The sequence below is a fragment of the Pelophylax lessonae genome (genome assembly GCF_965119305.1).
Source record: "Pelophylax lessonae genome assembly, chromosome: 5".
Taxonomy (NCBI): Eukaryota; Metazoa; Chordata; class Amphibia; order Anura; family Ranidae; genus Pelophylax; species Pelophylax lessonae.
Window position 1 is genome coordinate 451,742,619 of NC_138772.1, and position 19,072 is coordinate 451,761,690.

Genomic DNA, 19,072 nt, shown 5'->3' on the forward strand with positions numbered 1-19,072 from the left:
GGAAAAAAAGGACGCCAATTTCATTTGGGTACAGCGTCGTACGACCGCGCAATTGTCTGCTAAAGTCACGCAGTGCCAAATCGCAAAATAGACCCTGGTCTTTGAGCAGCCAAATCCTCCGGGGCTAAAGTGGTTAAGAGTTCCCTTTACTGGAACTAAGGGGCGAAGCCCAACCCCACACCAAAAAATACATTTAAAGTCCCATCAATGTCATTTATTCCAATGTATACAAAACTTTCACAACTTTTTTACATGCAAAACTTTTTTACACATTGGAATAAATAAAATTGATGGTGATCCTTTTTAAATGAATGCATTTTTGCTAGTAAAAAATGGCACACAATTGGCTGTGGTTTCTGTAATTGAAGTAGTGTACAGAGGATTTCCCACATCTTCATACAAAGGGCTCCTCTCTGTACACAGCCGGCCACCCACCTGAGCACTCTGTCCCATTGATGTGAATGGAGCGGAGCGGACCCCTCCCTCCCGCAGGCTCTGCACTTTACTCTCCGCCGGCCCCGCCCACACCCAGCCGGAGATTGGCTTTGAAAGCTGCGCTGTGTGAGCCGGTGTGATCACTGAGTGACAGGCTGCCTGTGCTCCGCTCTGATCCGAGGAGAGCCCCGGACTCCATACACCCGGCTCCGCCACCGCCACCGCCACCGCCACTGCAGTAAGTAATGGGGGCTGGGAGAGCGATCTGTGTTCTGCATCAGAAGATCCTGTGTGCACTTCTATACAAGTCATAGATTACAATGTACACAGCTAGAGAACAGTGCTCTGCCATCCCATACAGAACAGTGCTGGGGTGCAATGTGTACAATCCATAGACAGTGCTGGGGGTGCAATGTATGCAATCCATAGACAGTACAGTGCTGGGGGTGCAATGTATACAATCCATAGACAGTACAGTGCTGGGGGGGGGGGGGCAATGTATACAATCCATAGACAGTACAGTGCTGGGGGTGCAATGTATACAATCCATAGACCGTACAGTGCTGGGGGTGCAATGTATACAATCCATAGACAGTACAGTGCTGGGGGGGGGGGGGGGGCAATGTATACAATCCATAGACAGTACAGTGCTGGGGGTGCAATGTATGCAATCCATAGACAGTACAGTGCTGGGGGGGGGGGGGCAATGTATACAATCCATAGACAGTACAGTGCTGGGGGTGCAATGTATACAATCCATAGACAGTACAGTGCTGGGGGGGGGGGGGGCAATGTATACAATCCATAGACAGTACAGTGCTGGGGGTGCAATTTATACAATCCATAGACAGTACAGTGCTGGGGGGGGGGGGCAATGTATACAATCCATAGACAGTACAGTGCTGGGGGTGCAATTTATACAATCCATAGACAGTACAGTGCTGGGGGGGGGCAATGTATACAATCCATAGACAGAATAGTGCTGGGGGTGCAATGTATGCAATCCATAGACAGTATAGTGCTGGGGGTGCAATTTATACAATCCATAGACAGTATAGTGCTGGGGGTGCAATGTATGCAATCCATAGACAGTACAGTGCTGGGGGTGCAATGTATGCAATCCATACACAGTACAGTGCTGGGGGTGCAATGTATACAATCCATACACAGTACAGTGCTGGGGGTGCAATGTATACAATCCATAGACAGTACAGTGCTGGGAGTGCAATATATCCATCCTATAGACAGAATAGTGCTGGGGTGCAATATATCCATCCTATAGACAGAATAGTGCTGGGGTGCAATGTAGCTATTCTATAGACAGTATAGTGCTGGGAGTGCAATGTATGCAATCCATAGAAAGTATAGTGATGGGGTGCAATGTATACAATCCATAGACAGTATAGTGCTGGGGGTGCAATGTATACAATCCATAGACAGTACAGTGCTGGGGGTGCAATGTATGCAATCCATAGACAGTACAGTGCTGGGGGGGGGGGCAATGTATACAATCCATAGACAGTACAGTGCTGGGGGTGCAATGTATACAATCCATAGACAGTACAGTGCTGGGGGGGGGGGGGCAATGTATACAATCCATAGACAGTACAGTGCTGGGGGTGCAATTTATACAATCCATAGACAGTACAGTGCTGGGGGGGGGGGCAATGTATACAATCCATAGACAGTACAGTGCTGGGGGTGCAATTTATACAATCCATAGACAGTACAGTGCTGGGGGGGGGCAATGTATACAATCCATAGACAGAATAGTGCTGGGGGTGCAATGTATGCAATCCATAGACAGTATAGTGCTGGGGGTGCAATTTATACAATCCATAGACAGTATAGTGCTGGGGGTGCAATGTATGCAATCCATAGACAGTACAGTGCTGGGGGTGCAATGTATGCAATCCATACACAGTACAGTGCTGGGGGTGCAATGTATACAATCCATACACAGTACAGTGCTGGGGGTGCAATGTATACAATCCATAGACAGTACAGTGCTGGGAGTGCAATATATCCATCCTATAGACAGAATAGTGCTGGGGTGCAATATATCCATCCTATAGACAGAATAGTGCTGGGGTGCAATGTAGCTATTCTATAGACAGTATAGTGCTGGGAGTGCAATGTATGCAATCCATAGAAAGTATAGTGATGGGGTGCAATGTATACAATCCATAGACAGTATAGTGCTGGGGGTGCAATGTATGCAATCCATAGACAGTATAGTGCTGGGGGTGCAATGTATGCAATCCATAGACAGTATAGTGCTGGGGGTGCAATGTATGCAATCCATAGACAGTATAGTGCTGGGGGTGCAATGTATACAATCCATAGACAGTATAGTGCTGGGGGTGCAATGTATACAATCCATAGACAGTATAGTGCTGGGGGTGCAATGTATACAATCCATAGACAGAATAGTGCTGGGGTGCAATGTAGCTATTCTATAGACAGTATAGTGCTGGGAGTGCAATGTATGCAATCCATAGACAGAATAGTGCTGGGGTGCAATGTAGCTATTCTATAGACAGTACAGTGCTGGGGGTGCAATGTATACAATCCATAGACAGAATAGTGCTGGGGTGCAATGTAGCTATTCTATAGACAGTATAGTGCTGGGAGTGCAATGTATGCAATCCATAGAAAGTATAGTGATGGGGGTGCAATATATGCAGACGTATTGAACATTTTCTCTGGATTCTGCATAGTTGAATTTTGCTGGATCTGGAGACACTTGAGCAGTGAGCGTTCTAAAGAAGGGATTAGCAGAACAATGCACTCTAGTGGCTGCATTCACTGAAATCAGGCTTCTACTGTATATCCAATATACTGTGTGTGTGTTTTTTTATATTATATATATCTCTCTCTCTCTGACTATCCTCTCCTTCACACAGAGTTAACCCAGCAATCAAGAGCCAGCAGCCCCTCAGACCTCTGATCATGAATGGTAGAAGACAAGCATGGCTCAGAGTAACTGTCTTGCTATTCATAGCTCCAACAGTTGCTGCGATGCTCATTCCTAATGGCACACAATTAGAAGGGCTCCTGGAAAAGTACATGGACGAGGATGGAGAGTGGTGGGTCGCCAAGCAGAGAGGAAAAAGAGCTATCACTGAGAGTGACATGAAGCTCATTCTGGATCTGCATAATAAACTAAGAGGAGAAGTGTATCCACCTGCCTCGAATATGGAGTATATGGTAAGAGCTGTTCTATCTTTTCTTAGATATCTGAAGAAGTTCCCCCATTCATTTACTGTAATGTTGATCATACACTGATCGTTCTATCATTCAGCCTACAGCTATACAGTGCAGATGAATGAATCTCCTACTGCGGCTATTGTATTTTGCACCCAGCCCCATCGACTGTCAAAATACCCAACTTGTTGGATGAAGCCGCTGTTCGAGAAAAATTTCTGCAGGCAGCATCTTAGACAAAAATCATTTGACTTTTGCCTAACAGAGCACCCACCCACCGCAGTCTGTCCTGTTGATGTGAATTGAGCAGAGCGGACCCCTTCCTCCCTCCCGCAGGCAGTGACATTAAAGGTTCAGATTTTTTTTTTCTTTAAATCCCAAACATTTTATACTTATCTGCTCTATGCAATGGTTTTGCACAGAGAAGCCCTGATCATCTTCTTGGGTCCCCTGCTGGTGCTCCTGACTCCTCCTTGACCAGTGCCCCCAGTAGCAAACCGATTTCTATTGGGGGCACTGGTGCGTGTTCACTCCTGAGCCCGGCTCTAGGCGTCCATAAGACGCGTAGAGCCCCGGCTCGCTCCCGCTCTTTCCTAATTGTCCCACTGGCTGTGATTGACAGCAGTGAGAGCTAATGGCGCCTGCTGTTGTCTCAGCCAATGAGGAGAGGGAGTCCTGGGACAGCCAAGTCTCTTATGCACATCACTGGATCGAGAGGGGGCTCAGGTGGAATACTGGGTGGCTGTGGGGGGAGCACACAGAAGGTTTTTTACCTTCATGTATACAATGCATAAAGCTGAAACACCTTCAGCCTTTACAAAACCTTTAAGCGGAACTAAACCCTTCTATCTTTTACAGCCCGGAAAGCTGCCATCTTAGCCTCTGTTTGATCTGCAGATGCCATGGTGCTGCACATTTGATTAGTTATGACACCAGACATTTGATGGCTTGACAGTTCAGTTGAGAGCACAAGCAACTGTGACGGTTCTTATTCACAGCATATCTTGAAATGTAACTGTTTGGGAAACCATTAAATCAGTGTGTTGAGTACAGATTTAACCACTTGCCACACAGTCACGGCTGAATCACTAATGAAAGTGGCAGGAGTGGTTCCCCCCCCCCCCCCCCAGCTCCAGCCACTCTCCACTGCTTTTCTTCCATCCTACTAGAGCGCCTAGGATCTGATCCAGTATTTGACAATAGAGGTGCTTTGGGACCGGAACATCCCCGATCATCTCTATGTTCTAGGAGACCGGAAGCGATGACCATACATTTTCCCTAACCGGAAGTGACAAAAAGAAAGTGTTCGTACCACACTTGTGAGGTATCTCCGAGAATGTTAAAGCGGGAGCAATAATTCTAGTGGTAGACCTCCTTTGTAACTCTAGACTGGAAACCTGTAAACATTTTTAAAGCATCACCTATAGAAATTTTTAATATCATAGTTTGTGCATTTTTAAAGCTTGACATGTTTCGGTATCTATTTGTTTGGCGTAACTTCATCTTTTATAGTTTACCAAAAATTACATATTGTGTTTTCTTGCATTAAAACTCATTAAAGTGTATTTTTTTCACAAAAAAATGTGTTTAAAAAAAAAAAAAAGTTCCACAAATCACATGTGACATAAAAATTTGCAGTGACCACCATTTTATTCTCTAGGGCCTCTGCTACAAAAAAAAAAAAAAAAAAATATATATATATATATATATATTATATAATTTGGGGGGTACTACTGATTTTTAAATGTAGGAGAGAAGTGTCAGAATAGGCCTGTTCTTCAAGTGGGTAAGATCTGCACTGGATCAGTTATTATGTGGATATCATTTTCCAAAGTATTGTAAATCCTACCGAACAATCAGATTTCTTTGACCATTGATCTAAATATGCAGAAATTTGGTTGGAGAGGTTTCAAATCATTGGTGTTTGAACTGTTCAAAAATGTCAAGGGCTAAGGGCCAGATCTGATCAGCGAATTCTTTATTAGTTTAAATCCTGGAAATCCAGCATAGCAACAAAATTCTAACGCATTCCATCTTTACAAAGATATTAGGTAGTTGTAAACCCTTACATATACCCAGTGAAGTTACTGGTCTCAGGTGATACACAGAGATGAAAAAATATATATATATATTGCATAAGTTGTAACTTTATCTACAGTATTCTCTTCTCTACATCTGTCCAGTTTAAAGCTTGTCCGAGCTGTCAGAAAAAAAGGGAGAGGAAAGCTAAAATTACACTCTGCAGAGCTCATTGAGGAGATCTCTGACAGCTGAGTGGAGGAAAGGCACACAACCTCCCTTCACACAGCACAGAGAAGGAGAGCTGCGGCTTTCAATTACAGGCTGTGTGCTGGAGCACCCTTCCCTGTCACCTTTTTCAGGTTGGTGTCAGGAGAACTTAGCAGAAGTAACTCATTCTGATTGTTGTGGGCTGATTGGAGCCTTGCTGTGAGACAAACATCCCAGCTTGCTGTAATAGCTGAGAGGTATGCCATTTGCTCTTGTGGACTGTTTGAACTGTCCTTCTGATTTAGCTGCCTTTGATTGTTTAATTTCTATTGTACTGACAAATATATGTAGAGGACAGAGCATAGATCTTCACTGGGAGCCTCTCCTCTACATGCTCCCAGGGTGATCTCCTTTGTTGAGTCCTGATTTCCACAATGATCTATATGTGAGTTTTGGTAGATGGATGGAAAAATGTGGAACTAAGGCTGCAATCGCCATGCATTTATATGTAGATCTATACTACAGTGCAATGTACATGACCTGTGTCTTGGACCCACATAGTAGCTCAGAATGAATGGTTGGGACACTGAGGATTAATATAACTTTAGTAGGAGGCACCACTTTTTAGATTCTAGAAGTAAGAATGACTCTTGGGGTCCCAGAGGACAGGCATACCACTTTTAGTTGGAGTAATATACGTGATAATTTTGTCTCCGTAAATATCATTTTTAAAGGAGGTTTCTCACTTACTGCTACAGTAACACATAGCTAAACACAATGAGGTTGATTTACTAAAGGGAAATACACTGTGCACTTTGAGAGACCAGTTGCTCCAGGGCTTAATAAATGAGCAGAAGTTTTGCTGACTTCCATCATCGAATAACGTGCAAGCAAAATTGCATTTTTTTTTACCTTGCACATGGTTGGGTACTTTTTTGCAAAGTGAAGCTTTACCTCATTTACTAAGCTCTGGAGCAACTGTACTTGCAAAGTGCACAGTCTATTTGCCTTTATTAAATCAACCCCAATGTTCAAACACATTATTAAAATGTACATCAACACACAGGTATACAGTTTGTGTTCTATGATACCATTCATGAGATGGTACACTTGAATCAATTTTAATAGTCTTAAATGGCCATAGAGTTTACTTAAAGCGGAGTTCCGGCCACAAAATCATGCCTGTAGATTTTATGGCATCCGCTTCCTTATCCTTACCTGAGCAAGAATTGGATATTCCCGGCTTTTTTTTTGCTTACTTACCTTATTAGAGAGGATAATATACTCCCCTTACCATCCACTTCCTCCTTCCGCAGCCCGCGCCGTCATTTCCACTTTGCAATGATTCCTGGGAGCTGAACGTCATCGCTCCCAGGAATCAATGCGCCTGCACCGGCCCTGACGTCAGTTACGGTGTAGGTGCATCATACCTTGCTAACAGCTTCTGGGCATGCCCAGAAGCTGTGCAGGGATGACGCTGCAGCCCCGGAAATTACAGCGGGGCCGGTGCAGTGCATCGTGGTCCCGAAGAGGACACAGAAGAGGATCGCTCTGGCTTCAAGCTGCCCACACCTGAGATGGCAGCGCTGGAGAAGAAATTTTAAAAGTAAGTTTCTTCTAAAAGGTAAGTGCGAACCGGGACAGATCAGAGGCTATCCATTGTGGAATGTACTAGCCCTGACTATCCCGGGGGTATGTTCATTGAAATTTTTTTTTCTGTGGCCGGAACTCCGCTTTAAAGTGGATGTAAACCCCATTCATGAAATTTGACCTGGGCAGGTATATCTGTAGTGTTTACTTCTCTCGCTCCAAAGCCCTAAGACCCGTGTCTTTCTGCTGTTTCATTCCTGTTATCAACATGATGACTTCTGACAAGTTCTCCAACACAGGAGATAAAAGAAGCTTGAAATTTGTGTCGGTGTGGGTGCATAGAGATAGGTTAGCAGGGAACTTGTCTATTCACAGTACAGCTCTGTATGTTTCTTCCTTCCTCTGTAAGGGGGGGGGGGGTGCCTTTCCTCCAATCAGCTGTTACACAGTGACACAGTGTATGCCAAGACTCCACACCCAGTGCTGGAGCAGGAAGAAACCATTCTAGCACAATGTTCACATTCTAAACAGTATTGAAAGCTGAAGACCGCAGATATATAAATAAAACTTTGTAGGCAGATTTGTTTAATCTCTGTGTATCATCTGAGGCTGTTCACTTCACTGGGTATATGGGAGGGTTTACATCCACTTTAAAGAATTATTAAATCCTATGTGGCTGCCAAAAGTACCGGAACACTGAAAAAAGTGCATGCACTACTTTTTCAGAACCCACCACACCAAACCGCCTGGTTCTGCAGTTTGGGATGTCATTAACAAATAATTGGCACCCGAGTGCATCTTTCATGTTCAATGTGGGAAACGTGCATGGAACGCAACATTTCTGCACCACATTCTGGTGTGGAAAAGCACTTGAAGCTTGTACTTGCTTTGCATTTCATTTAAAAAAAAAAAAGGACTCTTCACCAGTTCCTGTTTTAAGATGGCTTCATCTCCCTGCAAGGTCCCATAAAGCCACCTCTGAGGGAGTTCTCCTGGTTGGGACTGAAGCTGAGCATCCCTATGCTACATGCTTTCACACATTTAGATAGTACCAGAAGCCTACAGTGGTAAACAATTCCCCTGCTCCTCACTCTTAACAGCTTGATTGACAGCAGCTTGAGCCTGCGCAGTCTAAGAGACTAGTACCCTGGGACATGCTCAGTGTATTCATTTTTCTACCTAGAAGTTTGGGTAAGCAGCGCAGAAGGCTCTGGATCCGGCACAAGTGATCAGTTAAAGTAAGTGTTGGGCAAAATAAATACAGTATACTGCGGAATGTTTCCTTCCTTAATCAGAATGGATTAAAAAAAATAAAAAATCAGCAGTTAAAGCTTCTTTAAGGGTTGACCCTAAAATTTAAAATAACCATTACACAATCTCACAATATTATAGGCCTAGTGTTAAAGGTGCAGACCCAAACATAAATCCTTTTCAGATAATTATATCCTCTTCTATCTAGGAATAGACCCGATTACTGACTAAAGCCCCATACACATGAGTAGAAATTCAGCCGGGAAATTTCGTCCGACGACGATCTGCCGATTTTCGGCTTGTTAGTATGGTGCTTCCGACAACCGACTCCGATTTTCGGCTGAAAAAATCCTGGTGTGCAGGCTATATCATTTTTGTCGACAGTCAAAACATGTCCGATTTTCATCTAATTAGTACAGATTTCAATGGGGAAAAATCTCATGAGCAAGACTGGGCATGCTCAGAGATGAAAGAACACAAAGAAAGCAATCCAACACATGACATCACTTCTGAAGTAGAATTCTGTCGTGCGGGAAAATTTGTGTGCAGTCTAGAGCACATTCCAACCAACAGACGCCACTCTGGACAAAAGACGGACAACCGGTTGGTGGAAATTCGTTGCGTGTGTACGAGGCTTTACTCTCACCCAAAATGGAAGTAAACTCTCCATTTTCAGCCAAGGAAGCTGCCATCTTGGCCTCTGTTTAATCTGCAACTGTCATGATGCTGCACATGTGATCCATTATGACACCAGCCATTGGATGGTTTGACAGTTTGGTTGAGAGCGCATCCAATGTGACAGCTGGCATTTCCGGCATGCCGGGAATAACTGTTTTTGAAACTATCAAATCAATGGGTTTACTCCTGCTTTAAAAACACTGTAACAAAACCTGAAACAACAGAAAAAGGATAGGGAGAATGGGAGCCTTGGTCTGGTTCTCCCCAGAGGGTCTGATGAGAAGGAATGGAAAGCTATTTATAGGCTGCAGGCGTGAGAACAAACAGCCCACCAAAAATAAGAGCCAGGGGGTGCCTTGTTACTGAGCAACTCTGGGCAGAAATCTACAATCTCCATCTGCCAAACAGTAAGGGAAGGGGAGAGAGTAGCATAGTACCTACTGCACTATCCCACAGGGTTCCCGCTAGGCACTAAGGACCTGGTCATGGGTTAGTACAAAAGAGCACCAAATGGCACAGACTCAACCATAAACCATTTCTTGATAATTCTATCACGTTGTCCATCCAGGGTTAGACTGGATGACCACCCCCCCACCAGCTGAAGCCAAGCGGGAATCAAGCAGCTGAGGTCCCTCCCAAACACAGTATTTTATTCTGCAATATTCTAGAAGTCTAAACCAATGCTGGAGTAATTGACAGAATCAGAGAGTGTTCCGACAGAAGAATCAGCGTGTCCCTAAAGCCCCGTACATACGCGTCGAAAATTGGCAGGGAATTTTTGGCCAACGTCCGATCTGCCGATTTTCGGCTTGTTAGTATGATGCTTCCTACAACCAACTCCAACTTTTCGGCCGAAAAAAATCTGGTGTGGACTATAACATTTTTGCAGTCAGTACAGATTTTAAGGCTCTGTTCACACCTGAGTGTATTTCAGCTCGTAAAACGCTCATCTCTGAAGTCTCGGAACGCCCAACAAGAAAAATCCCATTCATTTCAATAGCCCCTGTTTACATCTGAGCATTTTGTCTCCAGAAGAAAAACGCATGAAGCTCAAAGTGCATGAGCTTATTTTTTGGCTGATTACAAGCATTTTTGTTAGATGTCAATGCCTTCCTCCAAACACCAGCAAAAAACGTCTAAAAAAAGTCACGAAAAACACCTCAAAAGCCCGAAAAAAAACGCCTGTAAAAATCCCAAAAAAACGCCTAAAAATGATATGCTCAGGTGTGGATGGAGCCTAAGATTTCTCCATTTCAGACCTCTCACTACCTGCTATAAACCTCAGAATTGACTATCATCCAAGTAGAACTCCTGGTTGGTTCTAGCTTCTGGCCTAAAAAGTTAGTGGACAACTAGGTTGTTATTTCGGCTGAACCTACTGTAGAAAAGCAAAATATTAATATAATCAGGACAAACATCTATTTGATATCTTCTGCTGTCCCATTGCAAATCATTTTAAGCTCATAAGGGGAAAATCCAATGGAGCTAGCTTTTGTAGCGACACCAATTTGAAAAGAATGAGAAGAAAATTAAATTTTTTTTTTTTTTTTTCTAAATTTGCCTGGTTCAGCAGGGGCTGGCTGAATTTCGATCAATCTATGGCTTTTCCTATTCATGAGAAATTATTCTAACGATTGAATGTAAATCATAGGTACAGGCCTGTTTAGCAGTGTATTCTGATTGTGGGGAAACTCAATGTCAGAATACAATGACGCAACAGATTCCCGCATCCACTTCGAATGTGTGGAAGGAGGGAATCAGTTTAGTTTTAAAACTAAACCATGTATGACTAGCTTGAGATAAGAAAGAACAATGGGAAATGTAAACCTTGTTAGTGGTAACAAATGAAATAAACTAAAGTAAGGGGCCTCTGGAAACAGTGCAAAAGCAAGGTTAGGCGCTTTATGAAATGTAATCAATGACCTCTATGCAACTGATCAGTTTTTTGCCTACATATGAATATTCTTAATGAATCCTCATCTATGGAAAATATAAAATAATATAAATTATAATGGACTTCTTTTGTGCCATAAACTCTAGCGATGCACTGACATTTCGGCGGTTGAAACATATCGGATGAAAATGGTGTTTTTTGGCATTTTGCTGATAGAGAAAAAGGTGCCCATAATGGCGCCAAAAACGAATGTGATTTTGTAACACGAGTGCGTTTATTAATGCATTCCTGCTGTGTTTTCAATGCATTTTACTGGGAAGGTGTGTTTTTGGTGGGGGTTTTCTCTTTTTTTTTAATTTTTTTTTTATTTACTGACCAAAAATGCAGATTTTAAACACCACAATGGAAACGCAACAGGCCAGTGTGAAGACATACATCAAATTTAAGAGGATGAATTTTTCTTGCGCTTTTCTTGCGATCATGCAATGTCAAGCTGCAGCTGTCAAAGCCGGCAGAATATTGGCATGCATAAGGAAGGGGAGATATTCCAGAGATAAAGCAATAATCCAACCACTTTATAAAACCCTGGTCCGGCCACACCCGGAGTATCCTGTCCAGTTCTGGTCGCCAATCCTCAGAAAGGATGTGTTGGAACTGGAGAGACTCAAAACAAGGGCAACTAAACGAATTAGGGGATTGGAGGACCTTAATTATGAGGAGCGATTACAAGCGCTTAATTTATTCTCCTTGGAGAGGAGACGCCTAAGAGGGGACATGATAGCGAGTTACAAATACCTCAATGGCGACCCCAGCATAGGTAAAAAAACGACTTAGTCTCAAGGAGTTTAAGAGAACATGTGGCCACACAATAAGATTAGAGGAGAGGCGGTTTAACCTTAAGGTGTGTAAGGGGTTCTTCACTGTAAGGGCGGTGAGAATGTGTTACTTTCTTCCACAATTGGTGGTAGCTGCGGGGAGTATGGCTACTTTTTAAAGACTCTTGGATGTGCATCTCACAGATCACAACATTCAGGGATATGCAAAATGATTAGGTCACTGACACACACACACACACACACACACACACCTGTACAGGTTGAACTGGATGGATGAACTGGATATTATGTAACTATGTAACCATGGAAGTGTATTTGTTTAATTAAACTTCACTAAGGCCCCTTTCACATGTATGCGACTTTTACTGTGACTTGGGACTGCAAAGTCACATGACAAGTTGTACCCCATGATTTCCAATGAGTACCATTTTTATCTGTGCGACTTCAAAGTAGTCCCTGCACTACTTTGGTCTGACTTTGTCCATAGACTTTAAGATTAGCCAAGTGATCTGGTCATCCTACTACCTAGCTGGATTTTTTTCAATATCAATATGGTTTCATTGTATTCATTCTTACCTTTATCAGTCTTGATTCTTAGCTGATACTGGAAGCTGCCATTGTCTTACTATTAGGTCGGTTCTAGTTGCAGAGCAATATGCAGTACAGTTATGCAAATGCTATGAGTCCTAAAGTTATATTCAAATATTAAAGCGGAGTTCCGGGCACAGAAACATTTTTTCAATAAACATACCCCCGGGAAAGTCAGGGATAGTACATTCCACAATGGCTAGCCTCTGATCTGTCCCGGTTCGGACTTACCTGCAAGAAGAAATACTCACTTATAAAATTTCTTCTCCAGCGTTGCCATCTCTGTTGTGGGCAGCTGAAGCCAGCGCGATTCTCTTCTGCGTCCTCTTCCGCGTCTTCTTCTCCCAGAATGCGCCTTCACCGGCCCCTCTCGTCACTTCCGGTGCGGCGCCGCATTCCTCCACAGCTTCTGGGCATGCCCAGAAGCTGTTTAGCTGGGAATGCGGCGTCGCCCCGGAAGTGACGAGCGGGGCCGATGCCGTCGCATTGATTCCTGGGAGCGATGACGTTCAGCTCCCAGGAATCATTGCAAACCGGAAGTGACGGCGCGGGCCGCGGCCACAGAGGGAGGAAGTGAAAAAAGGTGAGTATTTCTTTCTACAATTACGAGGTAAGTAAAAAAAATAAAATAATCCTAACTATCCAATTCCTTTTCAGGTGAAGCAAAGCAAGCGGATGGGCACAAAATCGATTAGGTCGATTTTGTGCCCGGAACTCCGCTTTAAAGTCCAAGACCAAACTTTTTTTTTTTTTTTTTGTTTTGTTAAAGCGGTGCTCCAGCTCCCCCATGGAAAAATGAAACGTCAGCAGCTACACATACTGTAGCTGCTGACTTTTAATATTCGGACACTTGCCTGTCCTGGAATACAGTGATGTCAGCACCCCAGCTGATGTTTCCATTGGCTCTCGGGTGCTGCCGCCTCCATAGCCTGTAAGGGGAACCGGCAGTGAAGCCTTGCGGCTTCACAGCTGGTTCCCTACTGCACATGCGTGAAGTGCGCTGCACTTTCTGAGTGGCCTAGCAGCGAGGTCCGACTAAAGTGGGGACAAGTACCTGTCCAAAATAGGTACCTGCTCCCCCCCCCCTCCCTGAAAGGTGCCAAATGTGGCATTGGAGGGGGGAGGAAACAGATAAGCAGGTTTTCACTTTTAGGTGGAACTCCGCTGTAAGAAAGATTGAAAACCTTGTCAGATTTCTATTATTGCCTGTGACCCTGTTTGAGAGATTCTGCCTCTCTGTTTATCCTGGTGAGCATTAATAACAGAAAGTAATGGCAAATCCATACCTTTTACATTTGTCTTTGGAGCAGGAGGTGAAGGGAAATCGTGCAATGGAGACACCTGTTCCAGTGACAAGTGTTACTAAACCTAGGAGCCTGCATTCACTATATCTGGTCTCCCACAGTACACAGAACATGGAAATGCAATTATTTTAGTAAATATAAACTGCTGAATACCTTTTCTCATCAGCAGTATATAGCCGTCTTGTGACTATCAGTGTCTGTTTAAAGGAGAAGTACAGCCAAAGCTGTCACTCCTGTGACCCGTTTTCAGCAGAGAGCAGGCTGAAGTCCGCTGTCTGCTGATGTCAGTCGGTCCAGGCTCAGGCGTCGTCATGACCACAGAGTAGGGATCTGCCCACATGCCTGGACTGGCACCCAGCTCAGCCTCTCAGCCAGACTCTCAGCGAACCCTCTCCTCCGAGGCAGCTTCTGCGTACAGTTAGTTGGAAGCCACTGTGGCCGTGCCCCTGACTCGACTCCCTTCCTCCCCAGCAAAAAAATTTAAAATTGTCAGGGGGCAGTGGGCCGCATTGCCTGCAGTTCCGGGCCGCAGGTTTGACATGCCTAGTCTAGATTACTTGTATACCCCAAATGGCTGGGCCAGCATACTTGCACCTTATGGCAGAAAGCACCCCACTTCAGCGCTGTAATGTCTGCAGTGTCCTTTAATGTGCCGTCGCTGCCACTGAAATGTTCAGTGTCTTCAGCCATCTTAATTGATCAACCAGAGGTGATGTAACTCCTGCACATAGGGGGGGCGGGGGGGGGGGGTTTATTTCATTCCCCACAATCTCATTTGCTGTGAAAACCCGCCTTCCAGCATAATTTTGAGAACCGGAGTTACGCTTTGAAAACACAATTTAGAAAAACTCTTCTGATAGTGGCAACCTGTAAATGTTCTCAGCCAACCAGACTTGTATTTACCTCTTGCATCATGACATCACATTAAAAGACTTAGATCCTTGTGAGAACCCTGTGAGGACTCTGTGGTAGACTCTTTTGGGCCAATGGGCAGCCACTACCTCACCATGAAGCAATATGAGCACTGCAGCTCAGAGGCTACCACATTACCAGACTAGAAGTAAGAATATGTAGGAACTGTCTTTTTTTTAGTAGTTTAGTAATTTATTTCCAGTAGAACATGTAAAGGTAGATTTAGGTACAGTGGGTTAGATTGGGAAAGAGAGTGCTTATTTTTTTGGAAATCAGTCTTTGTTTTCTAAACTGTCCTAAAATGCATTTTCTTGAAAGCTACCTTGAGAACCCTCCACCTTCCCCCGCCATACTGAATTTCTCCTGAAAACTAGCAGTGCACTCTGGGTGCAGACGTCTACTGACTGCTTTGCAAACCGCTTCATAGCTACATATCTGTATTGTGAGATTGAAGGCACTGCTGCCGCTGATTCGTACCAGATTTGGAGTGAGAATTATGCTAGGTACACAAGTCATTATTATTTTTTTTATTAATGTTAAACCTGGGATGAACAAAAAAAATCCACAGATCGCCATACTAACTAAACGATGTTAGTACGGCAATCTCCCCCGCTGTGCCTTTGACTACCCCTTCTGCCAGAACATATTGATCAGCGTTAAAAGCCATTGGCTGCAAGCGCTGATCGCATTCTGGTTTTCCAGCATGTCTCTTCGACAAAAGCTGGCCTTGTGTCGGACTATAAGCGGTACACTCTGACCGAATGTTGGCCAGTTTGAGTGGAACTGGTAAATACCTGCTGATATTCGGCCTGTGTGTACTTCATGTTAGTGATGCCATTACTGCCTATGCCGCTCATTGTTTTCCTTGCTGGGAACTCTGACCTGAGAAAGCAATTTCCTACTTTTACTAAAACCACCTACACACAAAGACACACTGCAGAAAAAAGTGGTAAGATGGTAGGCTCGGTTCACACGAGTGCGTTTTTTTTTTTTTTTTCATGCTTTTTGCAGAAACGCAGGACATTATTTTTAACATGGGTTCCTATGGCACACGTTCACATCCATGCATTTTTTGTGCCTCTGCACTTTTGGAAAGGATCAGACTTTTTTTTAGCTTTCAATATGTTTATTACTTTTGTAAGAAAAATGGATACAAAGAGGCTTACAGTTAACAACCATAGTATAAGATAACACTAAACAAAAAGAACTAAACTTAAGAAAAAACACATATAGTTACATAGTTACATAGTTTGTGAGGTTGAAAAAAGACATCAGTCCATCCAGTTCAACATATGATGTGTGTGTGTGTGTGTGTTTGCTGTTAACCGTACATTGTATACCCCTGTATGTTGTGGTCTTTAGGGTGCCCATCTAATAGTTTTTTGAAACTATCGATGCTCCCTGCTGATACGACTGCTTGTGGAAGAGAATTCCACATCCTTACTGCTCTGACAGTGAAGAACCCCTTACGTATTTTAAGGTTAAACCGTTTTTCCTCTAGTTTTAGTCAGTGGCCACATGTCTTATTGTATTCCCTTTCTCGAAAAAGTTTTTTCCTTATGCTAGGGTCGCCAGTACAGTATTTGTACATTGATATCCTATCCCCCCTCAATCGTCTCTTCTCCAGAGAGAATAGGTTCAGTGCTTGTAGTCTTTCCTCATAGCCGATGCCCTCCATTCCCCTAATTCTTTTTGTTGCCCTTCTCTGGACTCTCTCCAGTTCCAGCACATCCTTCCTGAGGACCGGTGCCCAGAACTGGACAGCATACTCCAGATGTGGCCGGACCAGAGTCTTGTAGATTGGGAGAATAATCTCTTTATTTCTGGAGTGAATCCCCTTTTTTTATACATGCCAGTATTCTGTTGGCTTTGCTTGCCGCGGCTTGGCATTGCATGCCACTGCCAAGCCTGTTGTCCACCAGTACCCCCAGGTACCCCCTTTTCCATCCTAGACTCACCCAGAGGTTTTCCCCCCCAGTGAGTAGCTTGCTTTCGTGTTTCTGACGCCCAAGTGCATTACTTTACATTTTTCAACATTAAACCTCATCTGCCATGTAGTTGCCCACCAGATTATTTTGTTCAGGTCCGCTTGTAAGGTTTCCACATCCTGCATAGAAGATATTGGCATGCTTAGTTTAGTATCATCCGCAAATACTGAGATTGTACTAGATATCCCCTCTAGATCATTTATGAATAAATTAAACAGGATTGGTCCAAGGACAGAACCTTGCGGGACCCCACTTTCCACACCCGCCCAATCCGAGTACTCCCCATTTATCACCACCCTATGGACTCTCCCCTGGAGCCAGTTCTCTATCCAGGTACTCACCCTATGGTTCATACCTACATTCCTTAGTTTGTACAGTAAGCGTTTGTGGGGAACGGTGTCAAAGGCCTTTGCAAAGTCCAGATACACCACATCCACAGGCTTACCTTTATTTAGGTGGCAACTCACTTTATTGTAGAAGGTTAATAGATTGGTTTGGCAAGAACGATGTTTCATGAATCAATGCTGATTACTACTAATAATACTGTTTTCATTACTAAAGTCTTGTATGTGGTCCCTTAACATCTCCTCAAAAATTTTGCAGACTACTGATGTTAGGCTGACCGGTCTATAGTTACCCAGGATATATCTCGGCCCTTTTTTAAATATTGGTACCACGTTGGCTTTTTTCCAATCAGCTAGCACCATACCCGTCTGTAGACTATCCTTAAAGATCAAGAATAATGGTCTGGCAATCACCTGGCTGAGCTCTTTAGGAACCCTCGGGTGCAAGCCATCCGGTCCCGGTGATTTATTTATGTTAAGTTTCTCTAGTTTAGTTCTAAGTCTATCTTCTGGTAGCCATGGCGGTACTTCCTGAGGTGTGTTATTTAGTTTAGCATTACAAGCTGGGTTAGTGTAGCCCCCCGATTTATTGTGAAGACTGAAGCGAAGAAATTATTTAACACTTTCGCCTTTTCTCTGTCCTCTGTGGCCAAATTTCCTTCATCGTCTTTTATGGGGCCAATGTGTTCTGGCCTCGCTTTCTTACTGTTTATATACTTAAAGAATTTATTGGGGTTCTTTATACACTCTTCCGCTATATGTCTCTCGTGTTCTATTTTAGCCGCCTTGATTTCGTCTTTACATTTCTTATTACACTCTTTGTAATGCTTGAATGCTGCCAATGACCTCTCAGCCTTGTATTTTTTGAAGGCCTTTTCTTTAGTATTAATATGCATTTTTATGTTGGAGTTTAGCCACCCAGGGTTTAGTTTTGCTCTTTTAAAATGTATTTCCCTTTGGAATGCAGTGGTCAATCCCTTTGTTAAGTATGCTCTTGAAGCACTCACATTTTTTCTCTGTGTTCTTTGTTCCCTGGGTTCTATCCCATTTGATATTTTCAAGCAGAGAGCGCAGTTTTGGGAAATTGGCTCTTTTGAAATTCAGTGTGGTGCAGTTGTGCACAGATACCAATCTGCTTCCAGGTTTTATTGTCAAAGCCTAATTCAACAAGCTGAAGTTAGAAGATGATTGGCTACCATGCACAGCTGCACCAGATTTTGCACTCTCCAGTTTTAGTAAATCAACCCCATGTGTTCATAATGCAGCAGGGCAACTACTGAGCACGGGACCTGGAAGCTAGAGGAGAACACTGGGTTAGTGGTGTCATTACAACAACTTACAAAGCCATCCACAATTTAGCCCCCAGTTACATCACTAACCTGGTCTCATACCAACCTAATCGCTCTCTTCATTCCTCTCAATACCTCCTGCTCTCTAGCTCCCTCATCACCACCTCCCATGCTCGCCTCCAGGACTTTTCCAGAGCCTCTTCAATCCTATGGAACTCCTTACCCCAATCAGTTTGATTATCTTCTACTCTATTAGCTTTTAGACGATCTCTGAAGACCCTCATCTTCAGAGAAGCCTATCCTACCTGCACCTAACACTCTACTCCCCTTTTCTCCATCAGCTCATCCCCCCACAGTTATTGCCTTTTGTTTCCCTTGACCCTCCCTTCTAGATTGTAAGCTCTAACGAGCAGGGCCTTCTAAGTCCTCATGTATTGAATTGTCTTGTAACTGTATTATCTTCCCTCATATTGTAAAGCGCTGTGCAAACTGTTGATGCTATATAAATCCTGTATTATACTACAGTG

General features: G+C 43.7%; 1 protein-coding gene across 1 annotated transcript in view; it reads left to right on the plus strand.

Annotated features, from left to right (window-relative positions):
* Positions 1 to 3,355: 3,355 nt before the first annotated feature.
* The window catches only part of CRISPLD1 (cysteine rich secretory protein LCCL domain containing 1), a 139,475-nt gene continuing 123,758 nt past the window's right edge, over positions 3,356 to 19,072 (plus strand). Inside the window, exon 1 of the mRNA XM_082259671.1 lies at positions 3,356 to 3,645. Within this exon, the coding sequence (XP_082115797.1) occupies positions 3,388 to 3,645 (258 nt within the window). The 5' untranslated portion in view covers positions 3,356 to 3,387. The remainder of the gene's footprint in view (positions 3,646 to 19,072) is intronic.